Source organism: Mizuhopecten yessoensis, unplaced genomic scaffold (assembly GCF_002113885.1).
Source record: "Mizuhopecten yessoensis strain PY_sf001 unplaced genomic scaffold, ASM211388v2 scaffold10501, whole genome shotgun sequence".
NCBI classification, from domain to species: Eukaryota; Metazoa; Mollusca; class Bivalvia; order Pectinida; family Pectinidae; genus Mizuhopecten; species Mizuhopecten yessoensis.
The window spans coordinates 36,330-63,330 of NW_018408578.1; the positions used below are offsets into that span (position 1 = coordinate 36,330).

General features: G+C 34.4%; 1 protein-coding gene across 5 annotated transcripts in view; it reads left to right on the forward strand.

Moving 5' to 3' along the window:
* Positions 1-27,001, forward strand: part of LOC110460865 — a 53,125-nt gene that overhangs the window by 21,881 nt on the left and 4,243 nt on the right. For 2 of the 5 annotated variants that reach the window (XM_021514058.1, XM_021514059.1), the window contains 12 exons: positions 21,144-21,236; positions 22,468-22,563; positions 22,915-23,010; positions 23,713-23,799; positions 24,155-24,313; positions 24,498-24,609; positions 24,710-24,828; positions 25,344-25,528; positions 25,718-25,799; positions 25,991-26,067; positions 26,422-26,458; positions 26,749-26,846. In XM_021514058.1, the coding sequence (XP_021369733.1) occupies positions 21,144-21,236; positions 22,468-22,563; positions 22,915-23,010; positions 23,713-23,799; positions 24,155-24,313; positions 24,498-24,609; positions 24,710-24,828; positions 25,344-25,528; positions 25,718-25,799; positions 25,991-26,067; positions 26,422-26,458; positions 26,749-26,846 (1,241 nt within the window). Of the gene's footprint in view, positions 1-12,138; positions 12,262-17,167; positions 17,384-18,448; positions 18,698-19,173; positions 19,273-19,785; positions 19,882-21,143; positions 21,237-22,467; positions 22,564-22,914; positions 23,011-23,712; positions 23,800-24,154; positions 24,314-24,497; positions 24,610-24,709; positions 24,829-25,343; positions 25,529-25,717; positions 25,800-25,990; positions 26,068-26,421; positions 26,459-26,748; positions 26,847-27,001 lie in introns of those variants that run through there. The other 3 variants (XM_021514062.1, XM_021514063.1, XM_021514060.1) reach the window with 3 other exon arrangements.

Here is a 27,001-nt window from a genome sequence, read left to right on the forward strand (position 1 = left end):
GGGGGGGGGGGGGGGCATATATAGTGTTGCGTATGTCCATCCCGTCCCATGAGCGAGGACATGTATATCTTACAGACATTTTCTAGTTATAAATATATCATTAATTTGCAAGGTATGCAGTTTTTCTGACAGCTCTTTTTATGTAATATAAGTATACATACATTGCAGATATCTTGTTTCTCTCAAAATATTCGTGTTAAATAAGAATGCATAGCTTAATTGCTAGTAATGCTTTGTTTTTAATTGCAAAATATGACCTTATATTCATCTCTCGAATGCTATTTTCACGTACATGTTTAGCTTTTAATGTCATGTTGGTAGTTTGTGTGGGAATTTCCAGGAATCTACACGTACGAAGTATTCTCAGATTATTAATTCCAACCACATGGACCGCAAAGAGAAACACTTTCCATTTCATATCAACTTCTCTTTATTTGTTATGATATCGGTAAGTTGTTATTTGTCTAGCAAAACATTTTACAATAAAGTGCTATTTACCATTCCATATACGTTGAAACATACCAATCGTTTTTTTGTTATATCTTAGTGATCTGTACCTACATATTGGTTAATCAGTGGTATTTAGTAATTGATATACATTAAAATGATGTCAATTATAAATGCGTTAAGGGTTATCGCACACACTGCCAAAAACTGCACATATGCATTGGAAGCTTTGTTCCAGTATGCCTTAATCTTTGATATATGATAGAAATTTTTGGGGAAAAAAAATACTGTGTGAATTATTTTTCGATTTGAAATATCAAATAAGTTATCAAGTGAATTAATAAATAAATAATCCACTCCTGTGCTCTGAATTAAAAGCAACAAGGCTAAGCAAGGATTCAAACTTGGACCCTCCATCATTATAGTGTCACTCTAACTAGCTAAGCTACTTGGCGACAGTGGTTGTGCCCTGGTCTTGTCGACCAAAAATCATAAAATATCCAAATTAAGATAAAGGTAACCCAACTCTATGTAAAAAAGCACGTGAACTTTTAGTGTGTTTTATTCTCAAGTGGGATAGAGTTACTTAAAACTGACTTGATTCATGGTTTATTCTTGTATGAGCTTCCCATTGCATGGGCACTAGTTTTTTTCCACACAAGGGACCGTTGCTTTTTTTAAAACAAAGATATAAAAGGAATCTAATGTCAAAACACATAGACTTAACAAATATGATACGTTATTAGGCATTTGATTTACGTCACCTTGTTAAAAGCATGATTGATTGCAACCTAAATACTTACGAACATCACGTGCTATCTCGTCTGGTCGCCGGAATTGATATTATTGCACCCCAGATATATCCCGCGTCAAACCCGGTGCAAGGATTTTCTTTCTTGTCTTATATCTGTTTGGTAACTTTACTCAAATATTCAAACAGCGATATATCCATCAGTGCAATAACGGCTCGAAATTGTAAATATGCATTATATATATTCTGTTTTGTCGTTGTATGTATTGGCTTGATGTTGTTAGATTAATGTTGTTGTATATAAAATATAATATAAATGGTGAAGTACGGTGTCTTTATTGTGGAGACAGACAACAATTTTATATTTTTCTTTGTCATGTGGTTTTAGTAGTGTAAAGGCCATTCTGAATTTGAGGCCCAGACAGAGTAGTTGAAATCATAAGCGAAAAAAATAAATATATACTTGTTCGATCTCAGAGTTGCAAAAAAAACTATTGCCTGTTACTGAGCGAGATCTGGCTAATTATCTCTAACATATCATGTTACAGAGTCTTAGCCCTCGACTTAGATAACCCGATCTCGCCCAGTTATGTTTTTTATTTCAATATCGCCTGACACTGATATTACTCAAATTTATTGACAGTCTTAGTTGTACAAAGTCACAGAACACGATCATTGTCGTATATTGTGACGTATCCTTAGTATATAGATTTCCAGTTACAAACGCACCAAGCTATACCATAGTTGTAGGGGTATATGGAGGAAAATAATTCTGAAGGAGGAACACGTCTCTTGTAGCGTTTGCCTGTAGTCGACAATGACCACCTTACATGTGTTAATGATGTTATTATATTGTTATCATCATCTGTAGATTTCTTATAATGTTTTTAATTTGACTAATTTTCATTAATACATGACAGCAAATGTATTTAAAAACAATATTAAAACAGCATTTAATCATCTTTTTGTTTATCAATCGTCTTGTTTGTGAGTAAGGAAAATATAACTTTATAAAACATGTTTTTGATAAAGCAGTTGCCATACAGATAATTATCCCTGTACGAATGATTTGCTGAAAAGACTGATTTATGAAGTTGCGTAAACCTTAATTGTCATCATGGAAAAACAAAACAAAAAAAACAAACAAACAACCAAAAGAAATAATGTACGTGATATATCTCAATCTTAATGTTTGGTCGTCGTCCATCGTTTAAGACGAGAAATGTGTATTCTCCCCTGCATTAATCGGTCCTTGCTGTGGTGTCTACCGCATTATACCGTAATATGGTGTCTACTGATTATGGGATATTGGGGAAACTAAGAAGACTTTTGCTTTCTCTAAATGCATGATATGGCATGAGGTACTAATATTCCTCCGCATCGACAAATATAAGTCAACCCAAAGTATTTTGAAGTTCTCAAAGACAGAACGTTGTTGGTAAACAAAACTGATAAGAAAATGCTTAGATGTTCATATCTCAAAATCTCCAATTGGATTCTGATGGCGACCTTAGAATGTGCCAGTAGTCTTTAACAAGTTATATCCTTCGAAGCTTTATTGTAAATTTGTCAATCATGAGGGTACACTAAACAAATCGCCGGATATGATATATACCTGTCTAATACAAATGAATGAGCATCAAGAAACAGGTGCTACATGAGTATCACATCTGGCTTAGCGTCAATGTCCGCGACACAGTACGTCCGGTATCTGACCATCTGCATTGACCGTCGAGTGCAAGCCAAAGCATGGTACTCGAATGATGCCGTGTCAATAACATAGTATCGCATATGTTACTTAATCTATAGTTTTGACTGATGATGTATTACACCTTTTCAACTCAATGTTTTACGGAATTTGTATTTAATATGTTGATATTATTTTATATTTACATTATGTATGCTTAGACCCATTGACACAAATTGTATTCATGAATGCATAACACAGGTGTTCATAGAATTTCAGCACGTGACCTGGTGTAAAACATAGCAACCTGATCACACTGCGTAGTAATACACTACAAAAACTACTCACTCGGAACGACCGACCTAGATGCCTAATTTTTACATCTTAAAATAAACTTGAATTTTAACCCAAATAAATGTAAATTTCTGTTTTATTTATGTACTATGGATACATAATTTGCATGCTGTGAATTGATATTTTAAAAAAGTCCACACATCAGCGTTAACGGAAGTTACACTGTCGTCTGATACATCTGTCAAAAGGAACGTCCCAAAACAACTTAGCTGTCAGCCTGACGATGAAACAATACCTTTTGAGCTGGAACTACCCAATCACCAAGATATGTCAGACGAGGAGGTAGAGATATTTATTTATACTCTGGATTTTTCATCAATCATTGAATTGAAATCAGCACAAGACATTGAGGTAGAACTTGCTGCGAGTGCTGACCCCGGTATACCATCCCCCGGGCAGCCGGTCCGGAGTGACCCCCCTCATCAATCAGCTATCGACAGATTAGTACCTTCCTGGTTTAAAAAGGTTACAGAGGAGGAGCGGAAATCCTTTTAAGATGCCAACCAATCTTTAGCAACAAGGATAAATACACAATGAAGATTATTTTTATTCCGAGGTAATAATTCACTTCTCCCCCCTCCCCCTTCATGTTTAAAACTAACGGAAGTTACTGTACTGTATCCGCTGATGGTATTGATGTTGTTGAAAGTTTTCCTTCCGTACAACTGCATAATAACAGGTACTAATGCTGATGAAGTAAATTCGGTTGTTGATTTTGATTACACAAGCAATCCAAAGCACTTCATCATTACACAGAAGACATTCTTTTTTTGTAGAATGGAACATTGACACTTCTGGGGAGCATGTCCCATTGAACAAATTACCCACAGAGGAATTGGCAAACAACTTGAGTGCATTCTACTGTTAAGCAAAACCCAAAAAGGTTGAGAAGAGAGCGAAGCAAATGCAAGCATGACAGGCTGAGGAATATCACAAGAACACTTTTTAACATTTGTTTTGCATATCGAAGTATTGCATGGTATGGCTGAACATGGACCTTCTCTTCTGTGCATTAAAATCCCTTCACAACTCATTTTACGTAGATGAATATACCAGACAATAGATTATCAAATTACAACGTCACGATTACTGCAGGTGTCGCTAAAGGTATTCAACATCAATAAGCGTATACCTTTCGATATCTTCATGTTCGGTTCAAAACTGATGGATTACACGGACCAGTCTGTTCACACTGTCCTGTTGGCTGTAGTTGTAATACATCCGGCAAAACTGTGGGACATTGTGTTCGTAAGTAGTGTTCATTATCAACTTTCAGAAAGCCACTGATATACTCGCAATGTTAAATGATATATAATTTACTTGGTCGGACATTCAGACTTTACAATATAATGATTACCGAACGATGCCTTTCCAGCACTGTAAACTGATGTGATGAGGATTGACAATTTTACACTACTGATAACATATGTGTCCCTGTCAAAGAGTTTAAGCATTATATAATGCTGAAGTGTTTACTAGATATAAGACATTTTCATCAGATTAAAACAGAGTGACAGAGTTAAAATGTGACTTGTCAATAGTTAATTGACCAATAGGTGAAAATAACGAAAGGAAATCGTTTAGCCCGATTATACAACACTACTATTTATCAGTTTGTTTTGGAAATAATAAATATAATGTTATAGGACATCAGTGGGGAAAGCCTGCCCATCGTCGGTAGATATTCTCGAAAGAAAATAATAGAATTATACGTAAAATCGGCATTACTTTCTGTAAATCCAAAAGGAATAAAGTTTATTTACTGAAATGTCACTGTAAGTTGACAAAGTTCTTGAAAATGAAAGCATAACGCTTAACATAATGGCACTTTGAAAACGCATGTATAAATCTTATCCTGTGAGTCTGTCAACATTATCAGCAGTCTGTCTGGCAGGTGGCATATATCCATCTTCCTCCAGGTTTGGTTCCTCGGTCTCGAGTATGTGGAGCTCCCATACCCGTCGGCTATCTGTCCCTGTAATGGACATCTTTTGGACATTGAACTCGTTGGGACTGGTCACAGTTCCCTGTTCACTACTGGTCACAGCCCAATGCATAATGGTGTTAGGCAACATACTTAAATATTACTTTACCTGTTTAACTTATTAAAGTCATTTCCATTAAATCGTTGAATCCTATTTCTTTACAATCATAAACTCCCATGCAATAATGAAGTAGGCTATCTCCCTTATACCATCACAAAACTTAGATTACTTCCATGATATTGAAGTACTACTCATCATAATCTGGTTGTTTTTTTCCTATCTCATATATGTATCTATATGATGTAGATAGATTCAACTTGTTACAAAAAGTAGGTAATTTGGTACGGTGATCAGATCTCACTCGAATACTCTAAATTCTGACTGGACTTAAATATACAATGACATTATCACAGACACATTTCTAAAATAGTTGCACAAACGATTTAAGAGTCCAAGCACAAATCATTAATACTCATGAGAGAAACTTAGACGAAAGCATAACTGAACTCCTGAGTCTTTAACACACGTGGCCTTGCTTTGTATTTACCTGTTCAGTTTCTTGGGAGCCAAACCCATTCTTCACATTTACATGACCACTGTAATACTTTTAAACAAATCAGATTATTGTAAACATAATCTGAATTATTGTGACGAGAAATTAATATACATGACAAGTGCATATCATTTCGTACGAAATACGCGCACAAAGGGGCGAACGATTATTTTATCGCACAGTGGTGCGCACCATGTGCGGACGATGCATGGACGGTCTGTGCACGATGAATGCACAACATACCCTCGCTATATTTGGTGCGTTGGGCGGTCACATAACTGCACTATGAAACGAACTAATGCTTTAACGACGACATTGTCAACAATTATTTGTAAGTCTTTGTTGAGAAATAACGAATATAATGCGTTTCAGAATATCAAAACATGCACTTCTTATATGAAAGATGCGGATGTAGAAAACATTAGGTGTCAATACAAAAACGTTTTAGATCTTGCTTCAATCATTTGACATTGGCAGAATTACTGACTCCATGACAGTTTTAAAGGACACAAACCACTTTCAAGTTAATGTCTTAAAACCCTCACAATTTCTTTTCAATCTTGTACCTTGAAACTGTATATTGCTCGCATGTTTTCCCTTTTTGAATGATTTTTCTAACTCATCAACATCAACAATTACCTTGTTTCCAATGTTGTTCATAAAATCAATATCAAGAAACTTTAGCGTGTGTACCCTGATTCTAATGTAAGGGCTGCTAACGCTACTAGGTTTAGAGTAAGAAGTGTTATCGAAATTTACTGAAATGGAAGTTGGTGTTCATTAATCATTCACTACCTTTGACACATCCCATGTGCAGGTAAACCAAGGTAAAGGGGTCTGTACTTACAATATAACTAGAAGTAGGAATACAATCGTAATATTTTTTATTGAAATAATTACTGCTCAAAGGGAGAGAGGGCATTATGTGCACGTGCGCGTGATAATTACTATCAATACTTAAATACATTTATGAGGTAAACAACTGTTTGAATGGCTATCGTTTCTCATTGTTCAGCGAAAATAACATATTTGATACCCTAGTAAGCCGAAAGCATAGTAAAAAATAATATTAGAACGGCTTGCGGTACATATGGCAAGTTGTTTTAACATGAAAACCCTTTTTCAACTGAAGATAAATAGTTTTTCATTAAAGTGAAATTCCTTCCACTGAAGTTTTTTTTCTCTAAAGAAAATATACAATGAATATGGTTAACATCTTTTCAGGTAAAAAAAAAAGTTCACTTTTGAAACATTAATTTGATTAATTCTCATTTGCCTGAACAATCAACATGAAAGTTCAACTTTTGTATTTCTAATATAAGTTCTTACATTTTCAGTCGAACAATCGAAAACGCTGATCAAGCTCCGGAATGTCTTTCCCTGTTTATAAATTTGTATATTCCTATGGATTAATTTGCAAGGTTTTCATACCAGAAAATTTGAGTTTTTATATTTTGAATTTAAGATACAATTTACTAGGATGTGTGTGATAATGAAAGTTGCATGTCTGGTCAAAAGTTGTAATGTATGACTATCGACAATACAACAGTGAAATATGTGTCACTAAACATACTCCGTAATGTTCAATTAATGCCTATCAGCGAAATATCAGCTAGCAAAAATATTTTTAGAAATTGGCTCCTTTTTAAATATCCATAATTCCGATTTATTAAATACCAAATAATACGAATTGAGGTTGCTTCTCTAAGAAGATCAATATTTTACTTTTTGTCTGTTGTCAAAATAAACCACACTTAACTAATACCATTCATTTTTAACTTTGCGAACCATTTTATCATGAAAGTAGAATGACAGAGAGGTCATTTGGAAATTTAGTTTCTATTGATTTGAAGTAACTAACCCATCAGCGAGTATGTCATCATATGTGACATTTAAGCCATATAGAGTTTGAATACATTGCTCTTAAAACACGATAATCGCTTGTTTTATTTCCAGTATTTTATCCCAAGCGACAATGTCTGCTAACTTTAGCAGGTCAGTTGATACAAGGGGAATAACTTTTTACCTGTTGCCTGACTGATGCTAGAATAAAGCAGGCGAATCGGTATACTTTAACACTGATTGAAGAAAGCATTATAATAAGGGTTTTGTTTTGGATGCGAAGGCAAACGATTGGGATTAAAATCAGGTAAAAGTGAAAAACGATAGTTGGGGAACTTAAGAATTTGTTTGTCAATATAATTGCTTATGGGTTATTTAATAAACCTACAGTTTACCGTGTACAGTAAGTTATTGTTGTCACTGGTTTTGTTTCATTCCATTTCCATTTTCTGTCTGCGTTTTAGAGCTTCAGAGACCAGAACGATTTAGAAACGTTTTTATCAATATACGCATTCACTTAAATAATGTTTATATTTTGTTTGTTGTTGAATATATTCTCAACAGCTTGTATCATCTGAAGGCTGGTGCCTAAGTGGACACCACATGCCAGGACATGTAACAGAAAGGATAGATATACTTGCTAAGTGTTGCATTGGGAACAGCTGATCAACTAGGATTCCTAAATACCCCCGTGGTAGAAGACACGGAAGGAAAACCTCAGATTCGGCAGGGGTCCCACATTTGTCGTCTTTCACGGTATTAAACTCCGTCCATATTATTCTCTGTGCATATATAAGTGGAACTAATCTTAGTTTTGGTATTGATATCAAAAGAAGAAAAATGAGTTATTTTTGACATATATTGTGTATATATTTAAGTTTATGATAACCAAATGTGTATATCTTAAATACGCTCATATTGATAGCGTTTTTCTGCCATTATAAAGAGAATATCTACGCTTTTGAATACGATCTCATTTCTGTTTTATTCCGGTTCGATGACAGACACAAAATTAGAGGGCGTGTTAACCCGGAAGTTGCACATGTGTGTTCCCCACTGTAATTATAAGCCACATAGTATAATGTTTATCGACAAAATTGAAGCAGAAACATATTAGTTTCCGTGTACGAATCACTCTAATACAACTTCCATTGAGACGTACATAACACAAAACAAATCATTGGTTTACATCAATCAATCTTTCTTGATAATGATGTGATGTTAAGTTTGCACATCTTGACTTATTCGGGCTCTCTTTGAAAACCTTGCTTTCTTGATCGATTAAACACATTATCCGGACTTTCCACAACTCTCAACCACTTTTTCACAGTTACTACATAAATGTAAAAGGTTTGTACAGTCTGACCTCCTTTGGGGCAGGGAGGAGGGGCCCAATAAGGGATACAGAGGAATATATTTGATATCATTCATCTGCCGTTGGGATGAAGGTGTTTTGACCAAATTTAACAGTAGCATCATATGGAGAAGGGAAATCAATTTTAGTTAAATGGTTGGTCTGAATCCCCCGGGAGCAGAGAGGCGAGGGTAAATAGGGAAAATAGAAAACTAGCTTTAACATCCGTCTACTTCTGTAGGAATAACAGGATTTTGTCCATATTTGACCTAAAGCATCATTTGATGAAGGGGACTTAATTTGGTATAAACAGTGGGTTTGACCCCCTGGGATCAAAGGGGCGGCGACCAATAGGGGAATCATAGCAAAATCCCCCTTTTCCTGTAAGAATGACAGGATTTTGTCCAATTGCATAAAAATATAACCCCTGAATAACCATGTAATACATGTACTCTACCAGCAACAATTGGCTATTTCAACTTCAATTTTGCTAACATTTCCCGGTGAGTGATACACGCCTTCTGTTAAAGTGGACCTCTTGTTAGAGTTAAGTTTATTACTGCTTACTATTTTAGAAACTCTTAAATCCCCATAGATACTGCTTAAAATAGGTTGATGCCGAAAAAAACTTAATCACTGCCTACGTTTTAAGTTTGTTACTGCTATTTCTTGGCTCCTTAAAAGTCATTGTGCATTTTTTTTTTAATAACTTATTTTATTTCTTCAAGTATGTTAATTGATTTGTAATGCACCAAGTTAAATATCACTTTCTCCTCGATTTTTGCTTAAAACAACGCCAACTCTATTTGTCCATACTTTGAGTCACAGGGCAGCATATGCTCAACTGAAAAATACATAGCTGCTCAACATTTTTTCAGGCCAAACTTCTTATAATATTGATTAGCAATTGATTGTTCTTTTGTAACAATAATAATTTCTAATGAATGAGATGCCGACAATATCCCAGAGATTGTCAAAATTTCACTTATTGTCACAGATACGACCTCTATACAAATGGGTACATGTTTTGTATTGCATTATAAATGCATCTGCCAAATCAAAATTACACCGAAGGTCAACAGCACATAAATGAATGTCAGAATGTCAAATTATATATTACTGGTCAATATCGATACGAACAATCAACATAAATAATGAACATACATGTTTGTGCATATTTTACCGAAGCAAACTTCTAAATATCGAAGATCAATGTTTAGGTCAGAAAAGGTCAAACTGATGATCAATATGATACATATTTTTCATTTCGCATCCTTTGTCGGAGCACATATATATAATTTCGCATCCTATATCAAAGGTCAACATACAGATAAACTAGGGTTTTTTGTTCAGGGGTTATTGTTACTAAGGACAGTATAACATTCATTACACTTGCACATATTATCTTAACAGTAAGCCATACGTCAATTCGATGATAACTTCAAATCAGCAATACTTTTAATTGGCACATCTTATAGATCATAATAGGCAAAAGGTCAATAGTCATGTCCCCAAACGTCAAAGGTCATTTTGATCATTAATATCAGGTAAGACGATACATGCAAGTCTTGTACATTTTACATCAAAGGACAATATGTAGGGGTCATCAAAGGTCATAGGTCAATCAACCTCAATGTATAATGATAGGAATATCCATATGTAATTTGTGTCATTAATGAAAACAATAGTCAATGAATCTCCCCTAACTAGAGCTTTAACACACCGTGTGACATAAAACTAGTGACCGTGCTAATCAGCTATACAAAGAGCATTGGTGTATGTGTCAAATACGCATAAACTTAAGCCTGACCTTTCAAGAGATTTAATTGATCTTTTAACGGAAGTTGCAAGTGTAAGCGCATGCTCATAGTCGCTTTTCGTAATAGGCAAAACAGATATTTTGTTTACCTGACAAATATATCATCTGCGAACGCTTTATAAAAAAACAAAATCGATATAAAGTATTCAAACTGCTAAACTGCATACACACTGTTTATGACTAGGAATGATACAAAGCTGAACTACTTCACACGCATATCCCTTTACAGCATTACTTTTTTAGTTTATTCATCAAGGTCAGCGTCTAAAGAATCAGCTACTTTATATTCCAATGAGGTTAGTGCGCGGTGTGTAGTTACCTGCGGTCACGTCTCTAGCACATTACAATAATATCCCCACCGACGTATGAGTATAGAAGTCACGCGATATCTTTTAAATATTTTATATTGACAAATCCAATTATCTGTTCATAACACTAAACTGTTTAGGCGATACATGTTGAAAGTGATAATTGGTTTTATCGTCGTCTAGTTTATTTAAATGCAATTAGTTTTGATAAAAAAGAGTTATGTTTTTTTGTTTATATCATAAAATATTTCCACTAAAGTGTTCGGCGCCCCTCCTTTTTAGTTAATAGATAATGCGTTACAGATATATGACTGGCTTATTCTTAATCAAGCATAAAACAATACCGCAGCAATACAATAAACATATTTTAACTACTACAGTAGGACCCTATTTCTTCCATCGACTTATCGAGTTACGGTGTCGCCATAATCTGGTGTGTCATCATAACATATGGATTTGTCGCATTGGTGTTTTCGTTATGTCGATATATTATCATATTTTCTAAGATAGTTTTGACTAAATAGTTATCACGTCGGTAATAAACTCGACTTTTAATCCTGTTATACTAGGTGAGATATCGACTTGCCACCTGTTAATGTTTTATACAAATAAGGTTAGTAAACAAATATTTTCCCCACAGAATTATCATGAGACGTACTTATGCAAATTAGGTCTCTGCAGCAATATGCCTCGTTTTGGGTTCCGTATGTTGTATGACAACCAGATAAAGACAGGCTTACCGACACACTTTTATATTTGAAAATATAATTTACGTCCATTTAAATGTAAATGTTAATAACGATTTAATGTTCCTTGTCAACGAAACCGGTCGGTTCATTTTCGAAATGTACCTCATTCCTACGACATTGAGAGTATTCGCCAGTAGAAAACTATCAAGGCAAGTTTAGACATGTGTATAGGCAACAAAACAAGATTAGAACTACTGATAAAATCACAACAACAACCTTATCAAATGGCCGTGTAATTTTGTTGTGTAGTAGAGCAGAACATTTACTTCCTCATTGGATACCTGTGCGCTTGCGACGGAGCAGACACAAATCTCCCGTTTTATACGCTGCATATGCAAAATGAAAGTGTGTAATATCTGGCTGCTGGAGGTTCTGTGTATCTTATCAACTTTAAAGATTGTCAACACATCAGGTATGATAGTAAACATATATGTCACGTTAATAAGGACTTATATGCTAAAGCACAAACATAATGTTTGAACATGGGTAATATGCTGGTACAACAGGTAGGGGTAAATATATAACTTGTACCTAAGGTTCATGTTGCATACTTCCGCATTGCACAGTTGTTGTTATATAGTATCAAGCGATATGCATTTATTTCAGGATATGCACATGTAAAAACAACACACAAACAGTATACTAGCTATGTTTCAAATATTGCCTGTCAATGGTTATTTGTTTCTTCTGTTCTTTCTTTTGTACTGACATTGATAGGGTGATCGATATGTTTTACAACACTGTTCGCAAGTCAATGATAATAAAACAGTAGTCTATCCACCTACACATTCCATATATACATATGACCTACTGTCGCCAAGGGGCTTATGGTCTTTATACTTTAGTAATGTATTATTATATCTATTTTGTGTCTCATAATGTAGGTGTTTTGCGTTTTAACGTGTGTAACTTGCCGACCTCATAATGTCTATTTTGGTTGAATAACTTCCTTGTCCCATCGGTCTCATAAGTAATAACGACAGTATGATCAAATAGGAACATTGGATTTGAACAAGCAAATGGTTCATCGGATGCGTATTACTTGAATATATATATTGGCAAAACAGAAATAACGACAGTATGAAGTAAATGTTTATTGGAGGGGTTATACTTAAATACATATAAAGACAAAACATATAGTTAGAACAGTACCGACACAGATATTTGCCATTTTTCAAGACAGAAACATTGACATTTTCATTTCATAACATTTTACAGAGATCAACAGTCACTAAAAGACAAAATACAACAAAACAACGGAGCTGAGTATGTGAAGCATGCTGCTGCAGTTGAATACCTTAGACTGGCTACCAGCCCCTGATTTTTTTTATGTAGAATTTCTCAACTTCATTTTACTACTATCTTATCTCCCCCTGGTTTAGAACTTAGGGTCAAATGTGAAAAAAGCACTCCCCGGAATAGTGGTGATTGCAGAAAGGTCAAGCCCATATTAGGTTACTGAGATTTTGCTGATTTGTTTCGGTTATTAAGATGTGGATGTGACCAGGGGTAGTTTTATTACCCTGGGTTCACAAGTGATTGTTGGAATGGGGGGATTGAGCATTCCTATGAAAGGGCATGTTTAATTACAGTTTGATATGTCCTGAACATGGATGAAGCTATTACCAAATAATTAAGAAACATAATTATTCAGAAATCGACCTAACTAAGAAAGAGGTATCAAAATTACTTTGCATGAACAGATGTTTTATTTTGTTTACCAACTGGAAGTATAAACAGCTTGACTTAAGATTGCCCCCTTTGTTTTCATAAACTATACAAAACATTATGATGGACTTTTATCTGATGTTGTTGTCATCATTGATAGCTTGAATTATCAAGCTGAAAGCCTTACTCAGACAGATATAAAAAAAAAAAAACTGTGAGCTGTGTGAGCTTATGCCGTGGTGCCGTGTCCGTCGTTCGTCAAACGTCAACTTTTTACTTTAAACGACTTCCTCTGAATTACCAAAAGGCCCTGGATGATGATATTTGGCATGCTGGGATTAAGCGCTAATAAATATGTTCCAATGAATGACCTTGACTTATATTCGCGGTCACAGGGGTCAATATGTTTTTAAACCTTTAAACGTCATCTCCTGAATAACCATAGGGCCAAAATGTTGATATCTGGCCAATAACAAGCTTGGAAGAAGGGCTGTACAGTTCTTAGCTCACCTGGCCCACAGGGGTCAGATATATCTATTTCTTTTAAAGGTTATATTGAATGCCTTTGAGTCAAGACACTGCTATTTTGCATGTAGCTTTTTCTTAGTCCGCGTTTAAAGTTCAACAAGCCCCCTATACTAGATGATGTAATTACCTAAAATGTTAACCCCCTGATAACTTGTAAATAGGATATGATAAAACAACCAGGTTAACGTAGTCAATAAAAACGCATTAAGGTTGATGTTATCATAAAAAATGCTCACCGGACTTATACCATGCCAATCTCTTTCGCGACCCAATTGAGTGCTATGAAATGACCAATAATGTAAAGATCATTTATATGCATAGGTCATGCGGAGCTGTCTTTGTCTTCTCCTAGCTGTTGAGAGGAAATCCTTCCACAAAAAAGATAGATGTTGCCATGGATAACCACTTTAATCATAGTAAAATATAAAATGAACTTCAGATTATATGCCATTTAATAACATTCTGTGCTATTATGAAGGTGCTAAACATGTTACACACATTAAAGCAAATAAGTGCAATATAACATGTCTAGCGTTTAAATATAAACAATAAATGTTAAGAAATGACACTTTATATTATGTTTAAGGGGTTTTTATTGTCATAGGTCTGAGGTTTTTCATATATTTACCTGTATAAATATGTCACACGGACTTTTTTTGGACATTGCCAAAGCAATAATCATCTACTTCTGAGGCTGGTATGCCTCTCCTCACCTAGTTAAAGAGAAATTATCTCCGCATACTAAGGTATATAAACGAACTTTAAATGATATATAATTTCGTAGCATTCAGCTAAATCTCTAAAGATATTGACATGTTATAAATCCAGTGAGATATGTTTATGAAGACTTCAGCCTTGATGATTTATTATTGACTACTTTAACCTGGATATGTACCTTTCAAGTAGCTTACGTACAAGATCAATACATTTTAATCACATATATATATTCCGATTTTTAATGAGGGGTCTGTGAATATCACATACCAGGGGGTTGAAAGTTAAGGTGACTATTACATTTGTTTAGAAATGTGTTGAACCTTAAGGACCAAGTGATATTACGCCGTGGTGCGGTGTCCGTGGTCCGTCCGTCTGTACTTCGTCAACCTTTTTTACTTTAAACTTTTTTTTTTTTTGAATAACAAAGAAGCCTAGAGAGTTGATATTTGGCCAGTAGTATGCTGGCATGGAGGACTACCAAATTTGTTCAAATACCTGACCTTCGCCGTTTTTCAATGTCAAAGGGGGCAAACATGTTAAAATCATTAAACAACCTGTGCTTAATAATCAGAAGGCACATGATAGTAATATTTGGTCAGTAGCATGCTGGGGTGAAGGGCTACCAAGTTCATTCAAATGAATGATCTAAACCTGCATTAAAGCCCACATATGCTAAAATCGTAAAACGACTTCTTCTGAATATCCATGAGGCCCTAAATGGTGATGTCTGGCAAGTAGCATACTACGATAAAGATTTACTAATTTTGTTAAAATGAATGACCTTGACCTTCGTGAAGATCACAGAGGTCAAATATGTTTTAAGTCTTTAAACAACTTCGTCTAAATAACCAAAAGGTCCAGGATGATGATATTTAGCCCGGAAAATTCTGGGATGAAGTGCTACCAAGTTAGTTTAAATTAATGACATTGACCTTTATTCAAAGTCACATAGATTATATAGGTTCACAATCTCTTATTTTTCTGATAAACAAGAAGTCCCAAGATGATAATATTTGGCCAGTGGAATGACCTTGACTGATATATATATATGGTTACAGGAGTCCAATTTCTTAAATGACTTCTTCTGAATAACCATCAGCCTTATAATGCGTATATCTAGCTAGTAGCTACCATCTTTGTTAAAATGAATGACGTTGACTTATATTCAGAGTCACAGGAGCCAAATTTGTTTCAAAATATTTAAACGACTTTTTCTAAATAAACATGAAGCATATAATGCTGATATTTGGCCAGCTGCATGCATGAATAAAGGGCTGTCAAGCTATTTTAATGACCTTGACCCACTTTCAAGGTTAAATTTGGTCAAATATGTATAAACCTTTAAATAACCTTATTTCGAAACACAAAAGGTCTAGGGTGTTGATAATTGGCAAGTTGCATGCTGAGATAAGGGGCTATACATTTTGTTCCGTTTGATGACCCTGTTCGACTTTCAATGTCACAGGAGTAAAACGTTTTAAAATCTTTTAACATGTTCTTTTGAATAACGTATAGCCATAGATACTTATATATTTTGCCTGTAGCTTTATTTTAGGTCACTTTTAAGGTTACAAGTGTGAGATCAATACCGGGTGGGCGCTGTAGACCCATTCGGACTTTTGTTATCTCTTGTTGGTACATATTCAATGCATTTTTCTCACACGTTTATTAAATTACTTACTCTATTATAACAATTATAATTTATAATCATTATAAAAACATTTTTTATCAAGTTACGGTCATATTATTCCACATTTACAATCATTGACCTCTGTTTGATACCTAGTCGAGTGGGAGCGACCAAGTCTGCCATTTGGATTTGAAGAGAAGGGTCTCTCGCAGTGATTTTAACGCCGTGCTTACACGAATAACTACGGCGTTATATTTTCTCAAAAGCTTAATTCACAAATTCTGATTTTTTACGTGATCTCACGTCTTCAAGATGAATATTTTGGCATATATATAATTCGGTTACAAGCTAGCCGATGGGGTATGCACGAGCATCAGAATATTTCATAGGTAATAACTGTTTTTGTTCGTTTATGGCTGTTTTTAAATTATATTAATTAGCTGCATATGAGTTGTATCATTTATTTTAAAACGGAGAAAAAAAATGGATAATTATAATTAGCTGTTTCAAATAAAAGTAAAAATAAGTTGAAAAGGAAATCATCACTATAATAACAAAGTCCTGGTTCCTTTTTCTAACTTTTTTGTTGGTCTATTTGATACTTCTTTTACCTTTATTAATATCGGTTCTCCATTTATTTCTGCTCATTATTTGTGTCTGTTAATACTTGATTTTACCACCGCAACACATTGATGACCCTGCAATGCTGAGAATAGTGACAATGATTAGTACTTTAGATCAGTTATATACACAATAATAATTTATTATTTTACAGTTAACACCAGCCGTGAGCCAAATGCCAAAACCACCACTCAAAGTTCAAACCACAGTGCTGCATATATTAGTGGTAAGGCAGTAGATGGTTGTAGAAAACAAATCTTCGATTTCCAAAACTGTTGCTCACATACACAGACAGGTCAAATGGAGGCATGGTGGCAAGTAGATCTAGAGGGACTGATCGTTATGGAATACGTCAAAATATACTACAGAGGTGAGTTATCAAATATTTTGTTTTTTTATTCAATATTAAAACAAAATTATGTTATTTGTTACTGTAACGTGTTTTTCGTGACCTTTAGACGGTATTGCATTGTCTAACTGCATGTCGTGAAAAACGACTAATGTAATTCTACCTCCATCCCCATCCCTACTGTCTTCATATGGCAGCGGTTATTGCGAAGTCGTTGATCCCGGAATTGAGATTATATATATTTGACATTCAAAAACGATATTTACATAATTAAGTATAGAAGGACATTTATTTATAGCTATAAATGGTTAAACGGCTCGTTGGGCCTACCCCTAGAATGGTAAAAACAACCAAAATAGCTTGACATCATTTATCATAATAATACAAAAGCAAAATGCAGTGTACATCCAATGACGTACATCGTATACAATAAGCATGTTAGGTTGTCTATGTTGTTTGTAATGCTTTCCATCAAGTCGACATTCTGACTAATGAGTCGTCTCTACACCAAATTTGTCTATAAGACTGTTTTATATAGACCCTGATTGATTATTGTTTTTTAACGATGGACTGTTGTGTATAATACTAGTATATAGTACTTGTGCTCTGACTCGGTTTTCTGTGTATACGTTAACACACGACAACGGTCGATACATGTGTATGTACTTATAAGAACAACCAACATATAATCAATGATTCCTCCCTTTATACATGCTTTAATGTAATATAACAATTTAATGAAACGTAACAGAAACATTACCGATAGAAAGATGTTTTGTTATCAAGATAAAAAACATGGTTATTAATAAGAACAAAACGGTAAGTTTTGCAAAGGAGGGCGCCAAAAAAGAGTTGGAATGGAAATACAAATATAACGAGACCGAACGTAAAAATGTATGCTGAATAAGTTGTATCCCAAAAAGAGAAAACAAATGAAAATCCCTAATTCCGCATGATATTTCTGCATCGGTCGCCTATTAGAGAACGTGCAGTGGTTGTTTTCCTGGCGAAAACGCGAAAATAGTCCTTCGTAAAAACGGTATATACGCATAAGCTCTAGTGAAAAATCTTGTTTATCAAATTCAGATCAAGTGTATCAGCAACGACAACGATTTGGTGGCTATCAAATATACCAGTCGAACACGTCGGATTGGCGGAACGGTTCCCTTTGCCATAAAGACACAACAGTAACGGCGGCTGCGTTGTCATTGACTCCCCAGATACAATGTACAGGAAGCGCCCAGTACCTGACAATATACAGCGACAGACGGTCAGGAGGTATATCGTGGTACTCTAGTAACGCTATTCTGGAGCTTTGTGAGGTAGAAGTGTTCGGTACGTAACTGACATATTTAACCTTAAAAAATTGATTTCACACAGGTAGAAAATATTGAGGGATAATGGAACTTTCAGAAGTCGTATTTTAGACAAAAATAAATATTCATGAATCCCTGTCTAAAGTAAATGGTTAACTATGTACGCATATTTACAATTTACTTAAAGTAATTATTCCACTGTATATTTTTTGTCAATAACATGGCTGGTGTCTTGCATTTCAATACTCGTCTTTGCCATTTGTTATTTTTTGTATGTCTACAAGCCAGTTAATTATGTTGCAATAAACAAGTTAGTATACATTCTTGTGCATCATTATAACATTATGGAAGATGTGACATATAAAGGAATTTTCTACATCAAAGGGATCTGGCCAATGGTAGAACAATACATATTTGTTAGATATATTTTAATATTTTGTTTTAAATTGTAAAAAGATTGGCTCATATCCGATCTTGTTTGCTAAAATATTTCAGGTTGTCCACTTGGGAAGTATGGTGATCGTAATTGTGATTCAGATTGTAATTTAGGGTGTGCCAATACCCTGTGTGATCCGGTGACCGGTGAATGTGCATGTAATTATATATATCTTAAGCTATAAATGTTCAGTTGGAAAAAAATACAACATGCCATTTGCCTGTGGAAAGAGAGAAACCAAATCAGTTTATCATTAACGAGAACCGGTGTTTGTTCTGCTAAGTGATTCGTGGTACTTTAGTTAAGTTTAAATCATCAGTCATTTGGAATTCATTTTTGTTTTACATTATGTGTTAATAATAATTCTTAAAAGACATGTATTGCATTCGCTGTGGGAACACACATTCATTTTAATTCTATAATGATACAACATCTACGGTATATGTTGCTTATATATATTTATTAACTTAATGACATTATGTTATGATTTCATTCTTTTATAGTAAAAAGATAAGATTCGGTTCACAATAATCACTTTGTCTTGTTTAGTGTTATTTCGAAACATACATGTATCAAGCACCATTGAGTACAATCACATTGTCAGTAACAATGTATGACCTAAAACTAAGTTTTTTTGGATTGTGACTTATCTTTGTGATTTTCCATGAAAGCGTGTACTCCCGGGTATTATGGTAGCCATTGCAATCAGACCTGTCTGTTCAACTGTAAAGACAACCGATGTTTGCAAAGCAGTGGAAAGTGTGAAGGTATGTATTAGTGGAAAATATGGAAACAAGTATAGAAATGTTTTATTTTAAGATTATAATGTGATTTTTATAATTCATATATAATATATACTCTTTGCCATATTTACAAAGATCAGACAGATTACTTTAAATAAAAAAATAAAAAAGTTTAATAAATGACGATTTAAAGGATACGGAAACTCTACTAATGGTGCAAAATGTGAAGCCCTACAACTGAGAGGAAAATCCATATAGCTCAAATCTGCACAGCTATTGGCTCTTTACGTAGGTTTTCGGTAAAATTAGCATGATCTTTGCGAATCTAGTTAGGTTATCAAGATAATAATGAAATATGTAGAAAAAAGCACATAGCAGAAATATAGTATAACATAAAACGCATTCTGGTAGAAGTACGCATACAACTTTACATCATTGTTGTTTATTATATGACTGGTGCTAGTTCCCTACTCTGATTAGAGGAACGATGCCATGTGATGAGTCTGTAAATCTGTTACATACCTCGTTCTATGAATAGAACAGTGTTACAGACCTCGACCTATACGTAGGCCTGGTCAATTTCTCAGCCAGTCTGTAAATCTGTTACAAATCATGTTACTGAGTTCAACTAAAAACAAAGTATCTCATTAAATTTTGAACTTTGTGTTGTTATTGATGATGTCGAATGTGTAATTTATACTTACTTGAAATTAGATGAATTGAAACTAAAGTTGTATATCATTTATTGGTGTTTGAATTCCTTCACTGTGATTCCAAAATAGTTCATGGCACCAATGTGTTTATGACATGAAAAAATAATAATCTCATTGTAAAATGTCATACATATTATAAAACAATTGTGGACTTAATATTCGTTCTATCCCTGATTTACGGGACCTGATATGAACAATATTAACCTCGGCCTTCGGCCTCGTTAAATATTGTTTAGACCTGGTCTTTAAATGAGAGATATAGTTCGGTCTCGGTGAATATTGTTTAGACCAGGTCCATCAATCAGAAATAGACCGAAACTAAAATTCATAATTCTATATTTATATCAGGACCGAGTTTGATTTGGTGATGGTATACTTCCCGATCATCAAAATGAAAATGAATTACACCAAATTGAGGAAACATTATTTTGCAGAACAAGTGGTTATAAATATATGTTTGACATGCATACAATTCATGGTTGTTCCATATGTGATAAATTTATGTTGTATGTAAATATGTTGTGAAATGTCAATATGAAACTAAATAAACTTCCTTTTTTTTGCAATGACCAGACTGTGAGGATGGATTCTTCGGATCGTCTTGTGATGACTGCTATATTGGTTGTATCAATCGTGTCTGTGACAAAATATCTGGAAATTGTAGTCGTAAGTGTTTTAAAAAGAGCATCTGATCTACTCACCGATGGCTTATATTTCAATATATTCCATAATCTATTTTTCTGAGTGTAATGGTTGCTTCAATTGTCAATGAAATCATATTGTCAGTATATTTTTTTTCGTATTCATCATTAGTTTAAATTCCAGTAAAGAAAAAAGTTCAGAGAATATATAAGATATATATCATTGTCGCTGTTACCGAATTGTTATTACTGTTAAACATAAACCAAGCGAAGATAAATAAATCTTTATAAAAAGAGTTTTAAAATGCCCACTTGTTAACTTCATTCCATCAAAGTTTATTAAGCCATCCTTCTTCTATTTGTAAACTGCGTATATGTGCATCATGCTCTAGAAACACCGTGGATCTATAGATTATGGCAACAGCTAACCTGAATAGTTACGGGGAAATAAATGACATGATATATCAAAATGCATGTTGTAAGATGTGTCTAGTGTGGACCCCTTTCCAAGATACATGACTGCTTTGAGTGCAATTCATAGATATGTATTCACATTTGCCAGATGATTAGTTATAATCTTTCATAAATATTACCAAGCTCTAGAAGTCAAGGTGTTGTAGTGGTAGGTCGCTGGACTCGTGACCGAAGGGTTGCGGGTTCGAGTCATCACACAGCACTGTGTTGCATCTTTAAGCAAGTTACTTTATTTCACTTTACGCCGCTAGTTACAGTCCACTTAGCTGTAAATGAGTACGTGGTTGGGCAGTGCTAGATATGTTGAATGCTATCTGTGAGCGCCGAACTGGCAGCACCGGCTGTATGCTCCCCAGGAAGTTGAGAAAGATATTGGCTGGTTGGAAACGGCCCTGTGACCACTGATAATAAGTTGTTAACCGCTTTGAGACGACCTACGAACTCGGTTGTGATAAAGCGGTATATAAGAACCTCTAATTATTATATTATTATAATTATGATTATGAGGACACTGTTAGAAGTTGTCAAAACAATTACATGAACATATCTGTTCCCAGGACCCGTTTTGTTTCCTACTACCTTGTCCTTATCCGCTCTGCATCCTAATTCACACCTGACGATTTTCCTGCCCCTGCTTCCTCACATCAAAAACAAAGATACCTTTACTCACGTTCAGGTAAAATCGTTGCAATAATTTCGTATTCAATATATCGCACATGAGCATTTATAACGATTGCAATTACAAACAGAAATTTAGGTTTCACATATGTGTGTACTTTCAGCTTGCTTGGACGGCTTCTACGGGATGAAGTGTGATCGTTTATGTTCCTCTAGTTGTGAAAACAACATATGCACACAACATGAAGGGACATGTACAGGTATAATAACTTTGTCATTAGGATACATTTTTAAGGTATTCTGTAATATTTTGTATTCATAACAAAACTAATAAGGGGAGAAAAAGGATGAAAGACAATTATACAAATCAAATCAGAGGTATTTATATGTTTGTTTTGTATGCTCAGAGTTACGTGGTTGAATTATTTATATAATTTCATATATTTGACTAGATTTAAATATTCTTGAAGATAAAATATTTTACATGTTATATTCAAGCCTGTGTCTCTTTTAGTACTATCTATTTTGAACATATACCTTATCTATACTTTTGTGTAAAGATAACGATGTATGTATGTAGTCTCAAATGACTGCTGGTGTTGTTATTTAAGCATGCAAACCTGGATTTTATGGTGATATCTGCAACACAAGCTGTCCGTCCAATTGTAAAGGGGATATATGTAATCAGACCAGTGGGTTATGTACAGGTATGGTAACATGTCATGGTACAGATGAAGATACAAAAGTTAAATAATATAATTATAAGTTTTTCCGTAATCCTGTAATGGTCCGTACTGTTGCATCGAGGTTTGACTGCATTAAGCATACGTTTAAAGTTTACATACGAATAGCATCTAGGGACGTTTTCTTTTAGAAATAAGATAATACAAAGCCAAGGAAAACTACGAGGATCTTCCTGGCTATTTTAGCGGAAGACTCATTAATCGTCAGGTGTTTCATGGTGATCATAAATGGTGTAGGTTGTAACATTTTTAATATAATCCCGAATTTTGTTGACCAGATTAATTCTATTCAATTTGAGACGATCCAGGAATAAAAGACATTCCCTAAATAGGTTATGTAGAGAACCTGCCACAATGAACCAATCAAAACATAACACTTGTATGACCGAACAAATAAGAGTGTTACTAGTAGTCGACCATAACCTATCAGGTTGTTTATAGTCGAGACGTGAGTGCATGCGATAGTATTGTGTAGCGTAAAATATTACGTTTTGATATTAATTATTTTGACCAATGACCGGATATGCAGTCAATCGGGTTGAAATAGTGAGGGTTAGTAAACTTAATTTAAATTAGAACATAATAGCGTTACCCCTTTTGATTTGGCATAATGTGTAATGTATTAAAGGAGGCGTATGTGTAAAACATGAAATATTTGTATTGTAGCATGTGAACCTGGTTTCTTTGGACTAAAGTGTAATAGGTCATGTTCTGGTCATTGTGAATGCCAACAGAACAACGGAACGTGCATAGGTACAGTTGACATAACAATAACGTACAGAACATATTGTCAAAGTATCTATGACTAAGCTATTAATCATGTATAGAACAGATAGTTTAATGTGTAAAATTCAAATTACGTACTTTTATTGTAAAAGACAAATAGTCATGTATATTTTGCTTCATTTCGTTATCTTCAATTGTAATCAAAATGTTTTACCTGAAATATCTTTATCTTTTGATATTTTATTTTCGGTTCAATAGATTATATCTAAGAGCTTCACAAATCTTATTTGAATCCATTCCAATAAAGATGATTTTTATAATATCATGTGATACCCGAACTCATTTGTTTTTGCAATTACTCTACTTCAATTTGTATTATTAGCTTGTAAGAGTGGATATTTTGGACTTAACTGTGAAGAGAATTGTGGGCAGTGCAGTGCTGTGTCATGCAGCAAGTCTGACGGACAATGCTTATGTAGCGACATGGCACAAGGGGCATGCGGGTGTAAACATGGCTGGGAAGGAGAGCAGTGCACTACAAGTATTTTGTTTTATTTTGTTTTATTTTCAAAACCATGATGTGATATTTCACCTGGTTAATGCAGATTTTATTATAATAGGCAATATGGATATAACGAAACTAGGATAGTATATGTAATACCTATTTCATATACATTGATCGAAAAAGAGTTGTCATTGCATCAACACACCTGTGTTCATTTCAGAGATGGTAATGGAAGTCTCATACGACCAAACAGGAACGTACGCTGGGGCTGGTATTGGGGCAGTGATTGTGATTGTTCTTGTTGTTATAGCAACTGTCATCATCCTTAGAAGGTATGCATTCATGGTAATTGTATCGTGAACCATGGCTGATGCTATTTTAATATTTATTGAACGTTAACATTTCGATTTTGTTTCATGTCTGTATTTTTAGAAAACGATTACCAAAACACAAAAAGGAAATTCACCGTGAAGACAGAGGCAAAACGTTTGGAAATGTAGAGTGTTCACCATTCCCATTTGAAACGTCAGACACGCAAACACATAGTGGAGGTAAATGCTGTACATATAAGTTACCACGTATTAATGTCATTAAAAAGTTGCTTTATGTAAATGTGAAGGATAACATTTGACTGGGTCAAACAGTATCTTAGTATTGTCATTGTCGTATTTCCTATATGAGCGTTTATGTATGTAGCATATGAATACCGTGTTAATTAGTGTCGTAAAGCCATCACATAAATTATGTTTATGTAACGTGTGCAATATCACTCCGTTTAAGTGCAAAATAGTCGTTTCAAATCATAACTATACAGTTTACTTTGTATCATATGATAAAAACATCTGTCATTCGTTTCCCCTCATATCAGGTTTATGATACTCGTTTTGGATTTTTCAGTGGCCTGCAAACATGAAATATCCATTTTTTTATCATCAAACTAATATGAAGGGAAACAAATGACGGATCTTCTGTATACAGCATATACAAATGCAAGTAAGATACTTGTTATTATTTGTTAAAAAAATATTTCCTCAAGTATCCAGTTTTTCTTTAATACGAATGTTAGATATTGAAGATACCACATGTGAAGATATACAGGTTTACGTGAACGTCCACGACATTGACTCAAAAGATGATGATGACGTCATCTATAACAATGTTGATGTCACCGGTGTCCCTATTCATGAACTGCAGTCTATCATCGATAGCAAAATTGTGAATGAAGCGGCAGCATTTCAGGAGGAATTTCAGGTATTGATGCATCTGTTCACCGTCAATTGATGATATATTTAGTAACAACATCGAGCAGCACTAATAGCAAATTATTTCATTAAGAAGGATTCAAACATATCCTTAGATGCTCTTGAGGTTGATACTTCGATACCGTGGACACACTATTGTTCTTACATATTATCATATTTCACTTAACATTGATTTTAGACGTTTCCATGGGGACCGGTACATCCACACGAGGCTGGTAAAAAGAATAAACCAAAGAACAGATTCAAGAGCACTTTCCCATGTAAGAAATTTTCAATTTATGTAACACATCGATACTCTTCACAATACCAGAGTTATTTTCGGAATCAGTTAAACTACATGAACATAACAAATGTCAAATGACGATATACTATATAAAAAAAACAATTGATGAATTCACATATTTTGTTTCGCATACATTGGTTTACATGTAAGTATATACCTATGTTGCAGATGACCATTCCAGAGTCGTACTGGATACAAACGGCAAGGATATCGATACAAGCTACATCAACGCAAATTATATTGATGTACGTATGTCGTCCGCGAAATGGAGCTGTTTGATATTGATTGTAACATAAATATAAAGGCAATGCTGGTGATTTTGGTAAGATTATTGTTTTTCGTTTGTGATGTGTTCGACGCTTTGCTATTGAACAAATATAAGGTAACACATGTGGTTACAAGTGACAATTAATTTACACTGGATATATAATTTAATGTAACTTTAAGTTTGAATTACGACATTTTTTTTTCCAAAACGAAAAATCAAAACAAAAAACATTTAATTTGTCAGGTTTTATATTGACTACACAATATACTGTATAGTAGGTTTTACCCGTGTTATATTAATTACAATGATATTGTGAATCGATCTATTACAGGGTATTGGAAACGAAAAAGCGTACATTGCAAGTCAAGGTATTATACAATTCTTTATGTACCATACGTTTGAATGCATTTTTTATTAGCTCACCTGCCCAAAGGGCAAGTGAGCTTATGTTATTATTAAAACTGTCCAACTGAAAAATAGTTTAAACAACAAACAATAGCGGCATTGATCATAAACGCGTTTGCATACAAACTGAACACAAATACAAAAAAAAAAAAAAAATGCTTCTTCTGAACAAAGGGAGACAATCCGTTATGTACAACCATATCAATCGAAAATCCAATAATAATCGTCATTTCGTCCCAATTTATAAACAAAGGACCGAAGCCAAACACCATGGACGACTTTTGGAGGATGGTATGGCATGTGAATTCAGGGAAGATTGTTATGCTGACAAACCTCGTGGAGGGTCGCAATGTATGTATTTTGTTATGCTTGTGTACATGCATTTTTAGTACACTAGCTAATTCCTTCAAAGTTAATAAAAGGGGAAAAAAATTGATATTGTGAAGGTTTGCAAATATTTTTTCTACTGCTTGTAAATTTGTGCACTGTAAGTACAATTTTGTTTA